The following is a 19,566-nucleotide window of genomic DNA, read 5'->3' on the forward strand; positions in this document are numbered from 1 at the left end:
GTGCACCACGCAGACAGTAAATCCCCTAGGACTTGTCAGGGAGGAGCATCTGGCCGCCCATAGACATTAGGTTGCTGGCTGATCCCATCAAAATCGCTGTTCTCTGCCAAGTCAAGTCTAACGCCTCTGGCCGGCTTACACTTTCCTCATTTGTTCCTCTCGGTCGCGCGGCTGCACTTTATCTCGGCAGAATTGCAGAAGTCGAAGTAAATGATTCATGATGTAAATGGAAATGAAGCGGCTTTTTATTTTCCGAAAGTTAAAACCATTTAAAACGTGTAAATCTTTTATGTCCTTTTCAGCTTTTACTCCGTCTGAGAAGTGTTTTAATTGTTTGAGCCAGAAAATAAGTAAGAGCGATGGGGGATATAAAACATGGCCGCCTCAGTAATACCGCAGGAGCTTGGGCGGACATTGGCGGCTGGCTAGAGGCATTGTCTTTTAAAGGGATGCGTTTTAAAGGGGATATTCTGGGTTTATATGAGATTGGTGGGGGTGTGGGACCCACACAGATCAGATAAGAGGTTTATGCTGATGACATCACATTCACCAGTCACATGGCTCTGTTGACGTGCATGGAGCCCATGCTTGATACCAAGTATATCACCATGTCTGGTATTCAGCTAAGAGATCGGGGTGCTTGGCTGAATGCTGCAACCTCCTCAAATAGCTGATCTGTGGGGGTCCCAGGTGTCAGACTCCCCCACCAATCACATAGGTTTTGAATAATATATAAGTCACAGATATGTCCCTTTTAATGGTTGTCCCATTGCTGAGACCCCATCTGTTGGCTATTATCCATGATGGAACCTTGCAACAAGTTTTCACTTTCCCTGCAGTGCCCCCACAGGGGAAAGAAGGCATTACACTGTTTCAATTAAAATCTAGGGGCTGTCCATATAACGTACAGACGTACTGGGTCCTCCAGAGCCAGATATGTTCAGGGTCAGATATATAAGGCACATGGGTGAATATAAGCAGAAAGATCCAGTCCAGGCCAGTCCTTGAACCCAGTCAGGAGACCTGGACTCCTTGCACTATAGTGATCTTTGATGGTGGGAATCCTTGCCTCCTCACCGCCCCACTGTCCTATACTATATACAGTATTGGACAGCATGCTCTCCTCCATCATCCTCGCTACCATTATAGGTCACTAGTGCTGGGAGTCCCAGTCTCTACACTGCTTTCAACCTGAGAATTGTGGACAATATATGGTCTGGAGTTTCTGGGTCATATTTGCCCCTGTGCATGAGACCTAATACGACTGTGCACGCTGTGAGTACTCGGTAGCGCTCTGCAGTCTCTAGTCTTCACCATTCATAGGTCATTCAGACCGTGTTCACATGTGGACTTGGTTGCAGGCAGAGCCCAGTTTTATCAGCGAGAGGTTTATAATTATTTTTGTTGATCTTTGCAGAATCCACCTTGTTATTTGCTCTTGAAGGTGTATGGCGGCACACCCTCGCTATTTAAAGGGACGTTATTACCATTCAGTCTGATGGTTCAACATCAAAATGTTTCTTCCCACATTTGTAGGAGTGACAATAAAAAGCCTCCAGTTCACAAGAAAGCTTCTGAACGCTTCGCACCATGTCGGGGACTAAAAAATGGCGTCACATTGTAAACTGGTCCCACGCTTAGGTGAAAAACAAGCTATGTCCTACTGATCATGATGCTTAAAGGGATTCTACCATTAAAACCTCTTTTTTGTGTGTGGATAAGACGTCGGAATAGCCTTTAGAAAGGCTATTCGTCTCTTACCTTTAGATAAAATGCGCTGAAAATGTGATGGGGCGTCCCCACTGTAGCTCGAGAACACGATCCTGCGACGCCTCTATCTTCGGCTGGATCCTCCCCTTCTCTGTCATCTTCCTCCTGTGACACCTCCAGGAGGAAGACGGTGGCCATTTTTGGGAGGCCGCTCCTACATTGAACTACAAGAGCAAGAGCGGCCTCCCAAAAATGGCCGCCGGCCGGCATGCGCAGTCGGCTCTACTAGTGTCTCACTGGCAGAGCCAACTGCGCAGGCGTCGGAGGTGACGTAAGAAGAAGACGACAGAGAAGGGGAGGATCCAGCCGTCGCAGGATCGTGTTCTCGAGCAGCAGTGGGGATGCCCCCATCACATTTTTAGTACTGGGGCCTGCCCCTATCGCTGCAAGAGAACTAATTTACATACCGGTAAAAACCGGTATTTCTAAGGAATGGCGCGGCAGAGATCACATCTAAAGGTAAGAGACAAATAGCCTTTCTAAAGGCTAATCCGACGTCTTATCCACAAAAAAAAGAAGTTTTAATAGTAGAATCCCTTTAAGAAAGGCTATTCGTCTCCTACCTTTTAGATGTCTTCTCTGCACCGCCGTTCCGTAGAAATCCCGGTTTTTTGTCGGTATGCAAATTAGTTCTCTCGCAGCACTGGGGGCGGGCCCCAGCGCTTAAACAGCATTGGGGGTTTTACCAGTGCTGCGAGAGAACTCTCCAGCGACCCCTCCATCTTCTTCAGGAAAGGTCTCTTCACGTGTCTTCTTCCGGCGCAGGCGGTCAAGCTTCTAGGCCTCGGGCAGAAGAAAAATGGTCGCTTACGCAGTAAGTAAGCAGCCATTTTCTTGTGGCCTGTGGGCATGCACAGTCAGCTCTGCCCGAGGCCTAGAAGCTTTCCTGTATTTCCCCTTTAAATATCCGGCTTTACAATATTCAGTGGAATCTGTAGAGTAAAGCGTTGCCTAACCATATGCGATTCTGTCTAGAAGTGATGTCGCTGTCCGCAGATGACATTTGACTAAGACGTGAGGGTTAAGATGTCAACCCCAATATAGCCTGTGCGGCCCTGCTATGAGTCAAGCAGTGTACGACGCGTTCCAGCCTTCTCCCCATACTTGTTATCATTCAATAATACTCATTGTTCTTAGGGAATCAGCTGTGAAAAATGAGCACTTTAATAAGCTCCTTCTTCAGGCTTTCTGGTTTTCGCACCAGAACATGAAGTCCCCGGGAAACTCTCTGCACATACCAGGCCTCGTGTGCTCGGGTTTTAATTGAGAAAACTAGGACAGGGCTGCAAAGCTGCTGCATAGAGACATCCTAATGCCAGGTAACATGGGCACGGGTTTTAGGATACCCCATGTCAAGTTTATCCGGACTCTGTAGTCTTCTGCTTTTTCGAGAAGGTGCACACAGGAAGGAAATGCTGCAGATTTTGTCTGCAGATTTGGCTGGTGTGTTACAGCACCAAGCATGTCGTGGAGATTTGTATTATCATCGCCTCCTGTAGAATGGGGTTTTTTCTGTAGGAAATTTACTTTTACCGGGGCTTTCTGTGATCACTTGGGACCCCTGCTGATCAGCTGATAGAAAAAGCCTATGATGCTCATGAAGTTTTGCTTGTGCCCATGATGTCAGGTTCATCAGTCGTATGAGGAATGTAAAGAACCGTGACCCTATATGTTTTTAACATCTCGCCCATAAGAGGCCCATAAGATAGGTCTGCAAGGCTCTGTCCACATCTGCTTAGGATGATCTATTACGAGGCTTTCTCACATACAGCAGCCAATAAACACCTCTGCAGAACCTGATGGACCCCATAATAAGCCACTGGGGTCCCATATACATATAAGTAAGGTAGACAGGGCTGACTGACCATCCATTAGGTATATGGGGACCTCCTGAGATCCTTCCCAGCACATGGTGTCGGGCAGGGGTATAACTTGAAGCTTCTGCGCTCCAATGCAGAATCGGTAATGGGCCCCCTACCTATCTTGTATCATTTGGAATAGTGGTACATTTTATGGGGCCCTCTTGGATTCCAGGACCTGGTAGAAACGGCTTACCTCTGCACCCCCTATAGCTATGCCCTAGGTGTCGGAAGGATGAAGCGTTAGGTCCAGTCCTTGGGTTGATGCTCAAATGGAGGGGTTAATATTAGGTTTTTTCATGGCCTGGGATGGATCCACTTCCCCACCTCCTGGGTTCGGAGACAAGAAGACACTTTAAACTCGCTGTTAGAGGCTTTCTTTACTGATAAGGGGTGATGGGGTGAGTTCATGATGTCCTATGACCCTTGTCATTTCTGCCCCCCATACCATATGATCTGTAGGTCCTTAAAGAGGGGTATTCAAGGTAATCTCCTTCCATACACTGTCGTTCAGTTTCCTGCACTTGCAACCCTGGATCCATTTTTATATGTTCCTGAAGTATTAAACCTGTTTGTGCTGACCTTTGATCCCCGGCATCCACTGACTCATGTCTATAAATATTAGTGAGGTGTGTAAATACAACACCTCTGCTCTGACTAAAGCCTCCCTGCTCCGTCTTCTGCCGCCGCTACCGAGCTCATTATGAGATCTTCACCTCCGCACGTCGTACAACAGATGGAGGAGAGACGCCGAGTCCTGTGATCGCTCCCTGCAGTGCGGCTGTACAAGGGCACCATGTGGAAACTGAGCAGAGTGGAGGAGGTGAACGCTGCGCTCCTAGCTTTTATGTCGCCGCCATTGTATAGAAATCTTAGATGTCACTCAATCATGGATCTGGGACTAAAGGCTAGCGTGAAGGATCTGACCCCCTACCCTCAGCGGTATACAAGGGGGCAATCTTTCCGGCCAGTCATTTACAATGCAAGAGTTAAGTTTACGTTTGTAACGGGTGTAATTGTGAGGATTCAGAGGTAGTAATCGCTACCGGGCCCTGGAGCCCAAAGGAGGCCCAAAGGTATCATTGCAACGTGTCGGCGCTTCCATTCATTCCTATGGAGTGAGGTATTCTAAACTATAGTTTCGAATGCTATTCGCTCATCTCCATAAGACACCATTATCCTATATAGCAGATTATAAGTGAGGGCTGCTTTGCAAACTTTGCATCGGGGATCAAGTTACCTTTGTCTGTAAGTATCACTTTTCTGCAGGATCTACTAGATTTCCAGCCTGATCCCCGTCGGACAAGACTCTTTGCATCAAGGGGATCAGTAATGCCGGGAGTCCCTGCAGCTCTACTGTCTGCAGGTGAGAAGGGACTCGTATGAATAACAGATCACTATGATGCAAGGAGTCCCCTGATTTGGTTCAGCCCATATTCCCCTTTGTCTATGGGACTTCACGGAGAAAGTTGTATTTTTCTGCTCATCCTCTGGGAGTCCCTGCGCCTTGGCTAAACTCTGCCCTAGCTCCGTGCAATACCGTAAATGGCCCATAAATGAGAGTGGCGCTGTTTCTGGGAAAAACACAGTGCAATTGTTTTCTAGGCCCATTAATGATACCATGTTTAGAGTTTCTCTGTTCCTAACACTGCCTGCAAGCTATGGGGGGGGTCCTATTATTGTGGATTACATAAGAATGTGTCTTCGGGTTAATCTTTTTATAGAGCGTTTTCGCCTAGGAGCCATGGTTCTGCCTGCAGACATGATGTCGGGCCACAGATGATGGGTACAGCTAATCCGCACTCCACCAGGGGCCTACGGCTTATCTCTATAGGACTCCAGGAAAAGATCTGTTAAAGTGGAAAAGCGGAGTTATGCAAATGGTCGTCAGTCTAATCCATTATGTGGTGCCGGGGTCTCTCCGGGACTTATGGGTTCTTGTGCGCTTCCCTTTTGTGGTCAGTATCTGTCCTGACAGCTGGCACTTGCAGGCATGTGCTTGAATTACCGTGACACGGACTTTGCATACACACAAGGCAGATGTGTATGGGCTCATTGTGTCCTCTTTATAGTTTCGCCAGTGCCAGGCAGTAACCATAGAGGACCCCAGCCCCGGTTTCATCATGCCAACTTCCCCGCACACAGCCACTCCTAATACCCGGCCGGCCGGCAGCCCTTCCTCTCCCGATGTGTTTATGTAATTTGCCAGCACACAAAGCGCTGACCTATTTGCAAAGGTTGTTATTAGTCTTTTATCCTCTTAAGTAGTTGACTATTGCTTCAATTGTGAAGCCGGGGGATTATAAGGCGGATGACTGTCTTATTTTGATTAATTGTGAGTGGTTAAGCCCCCTCCGTTCTCGGAATACACCGGTTTTTGCCCTTTCTTGTTATCGACGTGCAAATGTTTGAGCAGCGCCAAATCTTTCCATGGTTGGGAAACTTTGCAATAAGTATTTTTGTACTTGTTATCTGTGTATTGAGTTTTGTGCTTCCTTCCTATGTACACCCAGAGACCTTTTTTTTTTTTTAGGGCTGCGTTCACACCGTTGTTCTGGTTTATTCTAGGAGCAGATTAAACAATACAGATAGATTATTGATCTGACAAATAATCATGGATTGCAAAGGACTCCATTGACTATAATGGGGTCCATCAGGTATCCGTTTTATTTCTGACGAAAAAGTTGTACTTGTAGGACTTAACCATCCAAGATGGATTCTGCGCTGGAGGCTCGGCACGCAGATGTGTATATAGCTTAAAGGGGACCTTTCACATCCTCATAGATTTGCGGTATTATATACTGCTAGAGAGTCAACTGTGCAATGAATTCAGTTTTGGCACCGATATCTCTCCACTGTCAGAAGGGCGATTATTACAATTCCCGTGACTATACTCTTCCATAGACTTATACTGTCAGAAGGGTGGGCCTAATAGCTTTCCTGACTGTACTCTTCCATAGACTTATACTGTCCTTACTGGCCTGCCTTTCTGACAGTGGAAAGATATCGGTCCAAACAATTGGGGCCACACTGACCACAAGAATGGGGTTCTATTTCGCCCATTTCAATGGCGCTGCATTGGAGGAGAAAGGTGAGCACTGTATTCAGCCATATGTCAGTCTCGTAACCTTTAAACTGTTTTTTCAGGCTTATAAATTGATGACAACCCCTTCTAGTGATCAATAGGATCCAACCCTATCAGGAGAAGTCATAAGATGCTTGCAGCACCTATGGCTCCTTATTACAGGACCACAAGGACTCCGAATGCTGCTGTTATTTTGCAGTTGGTGCCCACAATCTACTTTATCTTTCCAGAACCCATTTAATAGCTATGACGTTACTGGTGCTCGGCTGCCCCCGAGCCAAACCCGTATTGGTTGCGCCGTATGTTAAGAGCCTGGGTGCAAGGCCGTCCCCCTGTTACTCTGGGTTATAGTTTTGGGGTACCAGTTTGTTTTCGCTTCCGATGCCCTTGTTAGGCAGCTTCTCCTTTCTTTCTCTTGCAGGCTATTTTTCTCTGCAGCAGTCACACAGTTTGCAGCTCTTAGCGGCGTGTTTAGTGAAGGCGTGATAATCGCTCTGCCAGGAGGAGAGAGAACAATTGTAGAGCCAGGCTTTGGCAGAGGAAAGTAAGGTTTCGTAACACAGCAAGTAATCCAGGCTGAGTTGAGTTCACGGAGTGGAGGTTGCTATGAGTTTTGCAGCTAGTCTCAGTAGGTTCCTTGCATGTTTTTTTAGGGTGTCGTGATCTATCCAAACATCTCACCAGTAATTCTGGGCTGTATAATGGGTTTTTATTTATGTTTTGCCCCCTGTGGTCGACTTGGTGCTGATTTAATGAAGGATCATGGCAAACACCACCATAATCGTCGTGGTTATGTGGACTACGCCCTACGTTGGAGATGTCTACTGTTGTATCCCACCATCCGGGGTTTTTATACTGACTGCCAGATTGGAGTCGGGAAGGAATTGGGCAATTGGCAGAGCCTCATGGGGTTTTTTGCCTTCCCCTGGATCAGCACTGTAGGGATTGTAGGGTTATAGGTTGGACTTGATGGACTGATGTCTTCATCCAACCTCTACTGTGTACTATGTAATTATATCTAATGGACATATACCTCACTAAAGGCCTGAGACCTATTCTCAAGAGGCCCTCGTTGTCGTAGTCCCAGTGACAACTAGGCCATAGTACATGTTGACATCTTGCAGAAACATTTTGGGCACCCAATGATGCCACCCCAGGCTCCTTCCGAAGCAAAGCTGGGGTGTCCCATTGTGACGTAGCCACATTAGAGGTGAAGCTCTGGCTATACAAGGCTCCCAGGTTGTCACTGCGCTCTCTTTTTGCTCAATAAGTTGCCAAGATTTTCATTACTAGTGAGTTCTGCCAAAAATTTCACAGCCTCCATGTAATACTAGCAATATCGTCTTCAGACCAAAAATGTCCACTCTCCCTTCTATTGTCCAATGTGATCCTTTAGTGGTAGCAGCTTATAGACGTAATGTCATATATCACCCACTGGCTCCTTGTATTGCATTGTATACGTTTTTTTTTTTTGGGGGGGGGGTCCATATAGTCACTTACATAGAGATCCCCTGACTTAGCGACTACTCTGTATACTGGTATTACCTTGTCGTCCCTCCTGTAATGGGTGTTGACTCGAAACCCCTCAGCACGATAACGTGGAACCCCAACACACCGTATATCCCCGGTAGGGAGACCTTGTGTTAATATCTGGTGCGTGATAATGTGCCCATTAAATACTTACATCCCGTTATACAGAGCTGCCTATAACTTGAGGCACAATAACCCCCCCCCCTTTTTTTGTCATCCTAATTTTGTGCAAATTGAGTAAAATACAGATTTTGGAGAACTGGATGATGAAAAGTCATTTTCCCGTCTGTCTGGAAATAGTAAGTTCCTGCTACTTTACATCGAGTCAGCAAGTCCTGTAAAGCAATGTCTTTTTTCGGCAGGAGTCAGAAAGCGCCGTCCTGATGCAAGGCCGTCCCCCTGATGGTTATAGAAAGTGTAATTTTAGTGCTAAACATGTTTTGCGGAACTGTTGGTAAATTTGTGCTTTCTTTTAATAGAATGTATAAGGATTTTTGGCTGACCCTACTTGCTCGTCACTTTGTTAGAATAATAGGTGGAATTGTGTGTTTTTGGTGCAAATTTTTGCAATAGTTTGCAGTTATTAAAGGGATATTCCAGTAGACTTATCCAAAGTTTCCTCAGTACGCTTCACAGCTATTGTCTATTTGAGGGAAGGGAGCGAAAAAACCTGTGTGCCCTTGTCATCCCCCTGGGGCTATTAAACAAAAGGAGGATGTCCCGAACTCGCTAAGTGTTCTTCCTTTCCATGAGGTTCTCTAGTAAGTGTGGTGAATCCACAGGAAATCTGTGTATGTGGAGTAAGATTCTAGTGAATCTGTGTGTATGTGGTGTAAAAACCAGAACCACTCTGGATCCCGAAAAGCAAAATGTATCTTTGGTGCCATGAGGATATCGGTGTTTGGTGCAATGACAACGTCCTCATTGCTCCAAAGTTCTTCTTCTAATCTGTGCAGGGACACTTGACTTACCGCAGCCCTTTACTTCCTCCCTGCTGAGTTAAAATAAGACCGTCCTTACATGTCTGGAGCAGCATAAGGAAAAAACAGCGCACCAGATGAGCACTGGCTGCACTCCGGATTGTATTAGTTCCCATTCTGAATTTGGTTTGGAGACCGGAGGTTCCCACATCGCAGTCATCTATGATGGTAGGAGGCCCTGCCTTGTATTAACAAAAATAGTCTTTTAACTTAATTTTCAGGTTATTCAAATTAGTGCAAATTTTTGTGTCTTAAGGAAGTTGACCTACCCTTTAAGGTATGTTTACACAGTGAAAATGAAGAGGAATTTGAGGTGGTCACCTGCCTCGATTTCCTCTTCATTTTCCACCCCCCTGGTTCCCCCATCGACGGTCAATCTCTGATTTCTGCTACTGATCAGAGGGAATCTAAAGCGGTAAATCTACGACAGGGTCGACCATGACGCTTATTTTTTCAGGGTGAAATCTGCCGCTGATCTAGGGCGCCATCCGGCCCAAAGTCAGCAGCAATGAACAAACCCTTAGGCCGGGTTCAAACAGGTTTTTTTGGCGCCGGATTTTGACACGGAATCCATGAAATCAACGGGAGCCGGTCATTTCCTTTTTCCGTGAGCGGTTTGTTCCCTCTCATGGAAAAAAGAAGCGACCTGCCCTTTCTTCAGGCGGATTCAGCTACAAACGTCCACCTCACGACACCTCCCGCCTGACTAGGCCGGAGAGGAAAGCTGCGACTGGATGCCAGTGCACTGCACTGCTGTTTTTTGGACTGGAATCTGTGTCTGCCTCTGCGTCATTTCTGGTCCAAAAAACTCACGTGTGAACTTACCCTTAGGCTTCATGTACTTGACTGTCTTTTACATTCTGAGGGCTTTTTTGAGATTTTTTTTTTTTTTTGTATTTTTTTACATCCGTTTTTTTTTTCACTGTTCCATTGACATCACCGGTAGCTCAGATCTTTGAAAACGCAATGGGTAATGGTAATGACGTCATGTCAGTGCCTTGGGTGGAAGGACAGGACGAGCTTTTAAGTGAAAGTTATTCCAGAAGAATCTCAGAGCAGGTTTCTCCGTATTCTGCAGCCACAAAAGCTGAAATCACCAAAAATTCTTCCCTAAAAACTTTTAAAATCGCCCCGATCACCGCAGACCCAGACTTTGTTTTACTTGTTTTCAATTTTTTTTTTTATTATTTTTTCTTTTTATAGATCACCTGTTCCCATGTGCACAGACACACAACTTTTTCCAGGTTTCTGCAGGACAGATTTTTTTTTCTTTTTTGCAGACTGTAGCTTGGCCAGCTTCCAGACTCCTGTATGGCAAAGGCTAGAAGATAAGTCCTGTAAATATTGCTTGGCTCCAGTTTACATTGTGCTGCCGCTTCTTTCTCTGCTGACAGTAAAAAAAAAAAAATCCATTCCACCTTTTGTTTCTTGAACTTTTAAACCCGCACCTTGAAACCAAACCTGGATTAGAGGTGGATTACTGCAGCATGGATCCTATAACACCAGTAGTGTTGTAATGGTGTTAGTGGGCGGCTGCGTCCTATAAATGTGTTGTGAATATCCCAGATTACAGATTGTGCCCTATAAAATGTCATCTCTGAATAATTTCCTTGGATCTCCTAGCAGGCGCACTGTCAGGGGTTACTTTATGAGAGTCTTAGGGTTTGTGCAGGTGGAGTCTATTCAGTGCCAGGATATGTTGACGGAAGTGGCGGACACGAGCTACTAACTATTGCTGGTATTCTGAGATCAAAGAGAGGAAAAAGCAAAATGCAAAAACTTTTTTTTTTTTGTACTTTATTTCCTAAACAGAAAGTGCTCAAAAAATACCCTGGCACTTCCTCCCTTTATTTTTTCGTTATCCTTGATCCTATTTTGTCTATCTTGTCTCATGTTAATGTAAGGAGTTTCCAGGGCTGCTGTTGACTCATCCCATCATAGTGAAAGCCCTTTAGGCGAACTCCACTCACACTTTTCAGGCCAGTGACCTCCTTTCCATTGGTGTCATGACCATGCTGTAACTCAGTCCTCTTCAAATGAATGGGACCGAGCTGCAATACCAAGCATAGCCACTATACAGTGGATGGCGATGTGATTGATAAACAGTGAAGAGGCTCTGGAGTTGTCCAACTGCTGGGGGTTTGGGGTCATCTGATATTGATGACCTATCCTAAGGATTTAGGCAATTCATGTCACAGTCCTGGAAGACTGCTTTAGGCTGAGGCCCCACGTTGCGGAAACACAGCTTTTTTTTTTTTTTTTTGCAGAATTTGTTGCGTTTTTTCGAGCCAAAGTCAGAAGGGAGAAGTGTAAGCGCTTCCTATATATTCCCCATTGCTTTTGTGGTCACTCCTAGTTTTGGCTCAAAAAAACGCAGAAAGATCTGCAACAAAAGAAGCCACGTTTCCGCAACGTGGGGCCTTAGCCTAAGGCCCCATGTTGGAGAAATGCAGCTTTTTTTGTTGCAGATTTTGCTGCAGTTTTGTGAGCCAAAGTTAAGAATGGCTACAAGAGGAATGAGAAATATATAGGAAGTTATTGTACTTCTCCCTTCTGCTCCATCCACTACTTGCTTTGGCTCAAAAAAACCGCAACAGAATCTGCAACGAAAAAGCTGCATTTCCGCAACGTGGGGCCTCAGCCTTAAAGTGTTAAAGGGGTTATCCAAGACCCCATTTGTTGTACATACTGATGACTTATCCACAGGATGGGTCATCAGTTTGTGATGGTTAAGGTTCTGACACCCGGACCTTTATGACCTGAGAGTGACGCGGGGGTGACAAAATCCGCGCCCGCCCCCCGTGTGAACGATCCCTTATTCTATAGCTAGAGGATAAAGTCTTTTTGTGGCATAACCCCTTTAACAGCACAATCCCTTGGTGGATGCCCCAAGGATATCATTCTCTGATACAATTTTATTATACCATATGTTATCTTGAAAAGCTAGTTATCTACTAATACATATATCTGGATATGTTCAGCCAAGAAGAAACCGTAAGGTTGGGTTCACATCTGCGTCACTTTGTGTGTCATTGTGGGCTTCATTGGCCTTCGTTCGTTTTTGCAGTCGGTCCATTGTTCTGGTCCTTCAGATGAGACACCCAGTGCTAATGTGAACATGGCGTAACTAAAACTTTCCGACAGCAGGGAAAATAAGGGGGTGCAACTTGCATCAGTTATCTCATGCATTATACTATGTAGTGTCATATGACACCAGAAGCATGTTTCTAAGTTTGTTTTCCCTGTACTACTTCCAGAAATATCACTGGTTAGGATTGAGATATTTTATATATAGCTGCAGCTTTATTTGCAACCAGTGATATCTGGTGAGTGGATTTGTGGCCGCACTTGTTTGGAGCCTCCTAAGGACAAATATCTATGCGGTACAGAATGTCATTTATATAGGGAAGCCCCCTGTATAAAATCTGAGGTCCGGTACGGTCCGGTCACACAACACCATGGATCAGTACTAAGGCCATGTGCAGCCCTGTCCATACCAGATTGTATCTGTAATGTGTAATGACTGGTCCTAATAGTCAGACAGAACCGTTCTGGCTCCGTCTCCATTGGGAGCGATCAGACATTGTGCTGAGCAATGAGAAAAGCATTCATGGATGACAGAAGCGTCCAGTCCCATCATGTTAAAGCTGACTGTTAAAAAAAAACACGCTATGCGCCCTGAAGGACACATGCCAACTATTTGGGGCAAAAGTTCCTCCACCACGATGTAGGGCAGAGAACTTCCGAGTATGCAGGCGGGTCACAGGGAGAATGTTCAGCACAATCTGCTCGCTCTCGCCCCTGATCCTCTAAATGCTGATCCCGAATTATGCCTGAACCCTGTGGGAGGGGACATGTTTGTTATAATAAATGGCACGGCTCCAGCTTACGTCCGCTGCTTTTTCAGTACAAAGCCACAAGTAGCTTCCTGCCATCTCAGCTGTAATAATGAGCGAGCGGATTTATGTGTGGATGGGCCCGCCGGCACGGTCCACTTACTTAATATTCTGAAAACATTCCTCATGGGCTGCGGCTCAGGGCAAAGTTGACTACCAGAGCTGCAAGTTTCTGTAAACTTTCGTGATGGCAGTGTGACTGGACCGTAAGCAAAGTCCATGAGTGTTAAGGGTTAACTTGGAAGGTCAGGTATCCCGGAAGCTGAGGTATGAGGCGCTGTCGGCACCCTGTAAGGCTGCACTATAATGATAGAGCCAGTAGGCCAAACCATTGACACCAAGCAGTAAAGAGCCAGTGACTGATTCCTATGAGAGGAAATATCTAATTATACAATATTAATCATTTTCGATTTATCATTTAAGATAATGAATTTTATTTTTTACCACCTCTTCTGTCCCAGTTCTACAGCCTTGGGTTGCCTTCACCGATACCATATTATGTAGGGTGGAACCCAATGGGCCTGTTCATGCTATGGGAGATTGAGGAACTTGAGCTGGACATCCTTGGGTTCCTCTTCATTTTTCGTTCCCAGAACATCAGCGTTCCGCCATTGATGGGCCCATTCGGCAGAGAGTCTCAAGTGGTTGAATCACCGTGGATTCCCTGGCAGGATACGGCGAGACCCTCGATCCTACTGTGATCTCTGCAGGCAGAATCTGGATGGGGCCTCAAAATTAGCAACTATTTCTTCTATAAAAATGGGCCCTATGAGTCTTCTTTCCAATGTATACGGCAAACGAAAGTCTCCGTACAATGTGCAGTGTCTGATTCTGCCGCCACAACCCAGCCCTGCAGATAGATAGGTTAGGCTTACCTGGATATCACAGTGTTTTTTCCCCTTGTGAATTGGCACTTTTTCCAATACGCAAACGAGCTTTTGGATCAATGAAGGAGTCGTCAACACCCTCAATGCTCCAAACCGTTTATTTGCATATTGATGAGAACAGAAATATCACAGTAACAGATGCCAAGGGGAATTTACAAGGGGGGAAACACTGTTTAATACAGGTGATGCTAACCTATCTACACAGTCCAGTCACATTAATATGACCACCTGTCAGAATCCAGAATAACCCCCTTTGGCAGAGCGGACCGCTGCGAGACGTGCAGGAAGAGAGGGGATGTTGCAATGATGATGATGATGTTGTTGAGCCATGACGACTCCAGTGCCGTGGCCAGCTGTGCTAGGTTACGTGGTTGAGCATCCATGGCGCGAACAACCCGATCGAGGTGGTCCTACAGATTCTCGATTGGGTTCAAGTCCGGGGAATTTGCAGGCCAAGGGAGTACGGTAAACTCATCCTGGTGCTCCTCGCACCACGCACGTACACTGCGAGCTTTATGACACGTCGTATTGTCCTGCTGGTAGATGCCATCATCCTGAGGAAAAACAATTCACATGTAGGGGTGAACATGGTCCGCAAGGATAGATGCATACTTGTGCTGATCCATCAACAATATATCCAACAGGCTCATCGTGAATTGGTCGCAGTGTTTTGTCCCAGAAGCGGTTAACAATCTTGGCCCATCCATATCCGTGTGTCTATCTGTTATATTAAATTGATTATTTATCTATTGTATCATGTATGGCCAGAAGAGGCCCCCAATTGGCCCATCCGGAGGTATATTTATGGAGCCGTCTTGTTCAGTACACTTTGGATTCCTATAAGGCTCTTTATCTCTGTTTGCAGAGTCCTGGTCTAAGAATGTAATACTGGAAAGCAGAGCTGTGAACATCTGTTCTCCATTGTGGGGTGGAAAGCGGCTTTCCAAGAAATACTGCCCACTATCTGTAATCTGCCATGTGGTGAACGTCTGCTACATGTGTCTGCAGGGACGTATCGGGTCCGCCGGAGCCGCCGCAGTGTTACCGGCCTGTGCTGCTGACACACACTCGGGTTTTTCGGTGACGTTGCATCGTGTTTGCAGAAAGGAATGTAATCATCTTTCCGCATTTCTGTCTGACTACCTGTCATCTCTCCGGACATGCCTGTTCTGGTAAATCCCCGCGTTCCTCGTAAAATAGCAATTGTTCAGAATATTTCGTCTGATGTTGTGCCATCCTTCTGCTATTCTTCCTGCAAATTTATGGATAAATGCACAGCTGGATTACTTATACTACTATACTATATTACTTACTACTTATAGAGCCCCCCCCCCCCCACCTTTTCCCATTTATATATATTTATTGGTGACACGTGTCCTTACACACTTTGGAGACCACACAGCCGTTGCAGCAGGAAGATTTTTCAGGTGGAATCTGCCAAAAAAAAAAAAAAATGCCTCCATTCATTTCAATGGGAATCAGGAGCAAATGTTTGTTTTTCTACTAGAGGAACCTCTTGGGTCTGCTTGGGGACCCCCCGAATGGAAAAGCGAATGCATTAAAAAGCAGTTATCTGAGAACCTGGACCTCATAGACTATAATGGGGTCCGCACGGTGTCCGTATGAATCGTGCGAAGAGAGAAGAGCTACTTGCAGCCATTTATTGTGAATGGGCAGACAATGGATACAGAAGTAATCCTGCCTTTAGCACACTCTGTATTTCACCCTTCCCATACACTGTTTGCATAGTACATTATGATCTGGACTATCCCGGGGTAAATGTCACGTTGGTGGTGTCAGCGCTCAGTGGAGCCATCTAGTGTTCGCATTTATTGGTTGGCAAATATTTTTGGCTAGAGAATATTTTATATGTATTGCTGTTGTTTCAAAAAAAAAACAAAAAACCTCCTGACCTGTCACGATAGAAGTTTGGCCTAGTGCGGGGGTCAGGATCTAAGAAAGGCCCCATAGGTAGGGCCGTAGCCATAGGAGGCTCTCCAGTGTAAGCGGCTTCTATCCCGTCTTCCTGAATCCCTATGGGTACTGTCCTGTAAAAAGACGTCCTTCCAATTATCTACATTTACTCCTAAAATAATTTGTTGCCAATCAATTATCTGACTTGACAATTCGGTATAATCTATTTTAAAGGAACAGTAACCCTATATAGCTGCTAATATTATGGAAATGGATCGGGAGCGTCTAGGGGTGTGCGAGAAAGATTTCGTGGACCTCCTGCTAGTAATTCCACCGAAAGCATGACAAGGCTGATCATTGGGAACTATAGAGATTATGTGTACCAGTAAAATACGGAAATAAGGGTTAATGTTCCTTTAAATAATGTATCCTCTTTCTATGCACAGTATACGTGCGAGATATAGTGTATACTAATATGTGTGATATATACATACATTTATATATACTATTATCGTATACACTATATCTCGCCCTGATTCCATTATATACTATGTGGTATAGATTCTTGCTGTATACTCTGTATGACTATATGGGCATGGAGGAAGAGGATGTTAATAATTGTATTATATGACGGGCCGCCGGCCATTACACCTCCACTTTTTCCATGCAGTGCTTTTCCTAAGTGACCTCTACACTATCCATGGACAAGGTGATTCTCTGGCATCAGGATATTGCTTCCATTTATTTCCCATCCATATGTGACTATATGGCAATCTATGTACAAGACCTTGTTAAGTACTGGAAAAATGGAAACAATACATTGCGCCAAAGGGTGCTGCCATTTTGCTTGAGTGCAGACGTCTTGAGAGGTAGCATGTTATTTTGGATTATTTAGTTGCAGTTCTGTGCGAAACAATAAAAACCATAAACCTAATGTGAATCTTAAAGGTCAACAGGAGCTAAAGTTAAAGAAACACGACACTTGTGCTAGGTTCGGGTCCGCAAGTGGATCTGAAAGACTGAGAGCCAGTCCGCTAAAAAAGCAGTCACCCGCGGACCCCATAAAAGATTTAGTATAAAATAAACAGAACTTTTCTCTCTGCGTCAATCTTTTACATAGTCTCTGACGCAGACGTGAACCTAACCTTAGAAATGATTGATAAAAGTAAGCTAGAAATATAGTTGGCCTTGTCTGTAGCGGCTCCTGACACAAATGGCCTTATCTAAATCCTGTAGGGAACACAGGGGTTAATATCCTGCGGACTGGGTTCGTTAGAGGGGTGAGGCTTATCAAAGGGGAGGGGCTTAAGGGGGCTTGTCCGGGATTGAAAAACATGTCTGCGTTCCTTCAGAAAGAGATCCACTTTCTCATGTTCTCAGGCGGCGACGTCATGTCTGTTAGTCACATTACCATGCTACAGCTCTGTCCCATTCAAGCGGATGGGACTGAGTGTCGGCATGGCCATGTGACCAACGGATGTGACATCCCTTCCAGAGAAGATGGAGTGGAGCTCTTTCTGAAAGAAAGCAGCCATGTTTTTTAATCCTGGATAAATCCTTTTACCCTTCTGCAGAGGGGGTGAAGGCTCCTTCTCAACCAGGACCTCCAGATTTAAGGGTTCTAGGTTTAGAATAAAGAATTAGTGAAACCCTCCTCCAAGGCAGTAGCGCATTTGTCTAGGACGGTGTCCTGTATTACAGCACAATCCTAATATGACTGGGGATGAGCTGCAATACCAGACATGGCCCATGGACAAGTGTGGCGCTGTTTGTTGATGGGCCCTTATTTGTAAGCCTTACATCGCTTTTAGACTTGCTCCTTCACAACACTGTAGCCCTTTTATGGTGACGTGGAAGGAACTTGCTGATCACCATTGAATTTCTTTACATTTCCTGGTGACCTCAGTGTTGGTTTCCTATCATAAACAGTCAGACAGCGCCATAAATCTCAGCTTCCTGTAAGAACGGCGGCCATTGACGATTGTCCTTTTAGCTCAGGCCTAAACCTCAGTCGTAGGAGATCTACACGAATGTGAGCTAATATTTGCATTCAAGCAAAATGGCGGCCGTGCGGAAAATTTAATGGATCGGGGACTTGTTAATTTTGGGTGATGGGTTTCTCCTTCTCTAGTAATTGGTACCTTTCTCTCTCCGGTGTCTGTTCTGTTCAGTTCTCTGTCTCTCCTGCCACTGCAAGACCTGATTCTCCTGTGTACGCCAATCTACAAGAACTGAAGATTTCTCAATCCAATATCCCCCCTCAACCCAATGCAGCCCCAGTCCAAATTACAGGGGAGTGGGAAACGCACAAAGATAACACTGGACGTTTCTATTATTATAATAAGACGACACAGGAGCGGACCTGGAAGCCACCGCGCTGCACTAAGGAGCCGAGTAGGGGGGAGTCCATATCTCAGGCAGATCATGAGGTAGGTGGTGCCGACAGATATGTTGCGTATGTTTGGGTATGTCGGAGCTCATGGTCTGTGGGATGGTGCTGTATTTAGAGGAGCTCTGTCTCAACTTACTAAACTATGGAAATTTACTTGTTTTTGGGTAAAATACATTTCTGGAATTTGACCCTATTTGTAACGATGGGGGCGGATTTATCAAGACCAGGTTTAAGAGAAGCCCAACTGGTGCAGAGAATCGATGATTTATGAGTTCTGGTCAGGGCTTGAGCACCATCTTTTGTGGTCAATAGGCATAGGATACGTCAATCATTCTATTTTGGAGGCGGCCACAAAAGCAAATGGGTGCACCGGCCGATTTGGCCCCACCTTGAGTGCATCGGACAGCTTCTTTGCATATGAAAGGTGAATTTCTCCGAAGCCAGATTGCACATTGACACAAGAACGGTACATCCACTAAGTCAGTACCTGTCCCTATAACACCATATAGGTGTTTTACAAGAGATTTTGGTGATGTTAGACACCCTTCAGATGTTAGACAATGAAGAGGAATTTGAGGCTAACATCCGCCTTGGATTTGTCTTCAACTGCCGATGCGTTGCGATTTACCGTCACCAATTAGACCCAAATGAACGCCTTAATTAGACGGACACTGAGACATGATCTAAACAATAAGGGTAAGTTCACTCAGGTTTTTTTTAGACTGGAACCTGAGGCGGAGGCTGCCTCAGGTTCATGTCCAAAATACAGGTAGCTGCGATTGGATGCCGGTGCAGTGCATCGGCATCCAGTCACACACTCTGCTCCGGATTAGGCGCAAATGAATGGGCCTAGTCGGGAGGAGGGAGTGTCTTCAGGCGGATGTCGCGAGGTGAATCTGCCTGAAAGACTGAGCAGGTCGCTTCTTGCTCCCGGAAAAAAGAACTGACCACCTCCCATTGATTTCAATGGGAGCTGTCTTTTTGGTCAGGATTTTGAGGCGGATACGGCCTGACCAATAAACCCTGTGTGAACTTACCCTAAGAGGCAGAATTGGGGCAGAATCTGCTGCTGGTTTTGAGTTGGAATTTTCCAGATTCTACAGTGTGAACAAGGCCTTAAATTCCATTTAGATTGAAACCCTTTGTAGTCTTAAGCCTGACTGATATTAAGGCCTTAAAAAAAAAAAAAAAAGGTTTGACTTTTGTAACACTTGCGTGGGGGGTCTATATACTAAATTCCTCTCTTTGTTCAG

General features: G+C 45.5%; 1 protein-coding gene across 3 annotated transcripts in view; it reads left to right on the plus strand.

Moving 5' to 3' along the window:
- The window catches only part of ARHGAP12 (Rho GTPase activating protein 12), a 65,154-nt gene that overhangs the window by 13,858 nt on the left and 31,730 nt on the right, over positions 1 to 19,566 (plus strand). For 2 of the 3 annotated variants that reach the window (XM_075271603.1, XM_075271604.1), the window contains exon 3: positions 18,093 to 18,350. The exons of the other annotated variant lie outside the window; for it this stretch is intronic. In XM_075271603.1, coding sequence (XP_075127704.1) covers positions 18,093 to 18,350 — 258 coding nt within the window. The remainder of the gene's footprint in view (positions 1 to 18,092; positions 18,351 to 19,566) is intronic. 3 annotated transcript variants of the gene reach the window in all.

This window comes from Leptodactylus fuscus, chromosome 4 (assembly GCF_031893055.1).
Source record: "Leptodactylus fuscus isolate aLepFus1 chromosome 4, aLepFus1.hap2, whole genome shotgun sequence".
In the NCBI taxonomy this organism is placed as follows: domain Eukaryota; kingdom Metazoa; phylum Chordata; class Amphibia; order Anura; family Leptodactylidae; genus Leptodactylus; species Leptodactylus fuscus.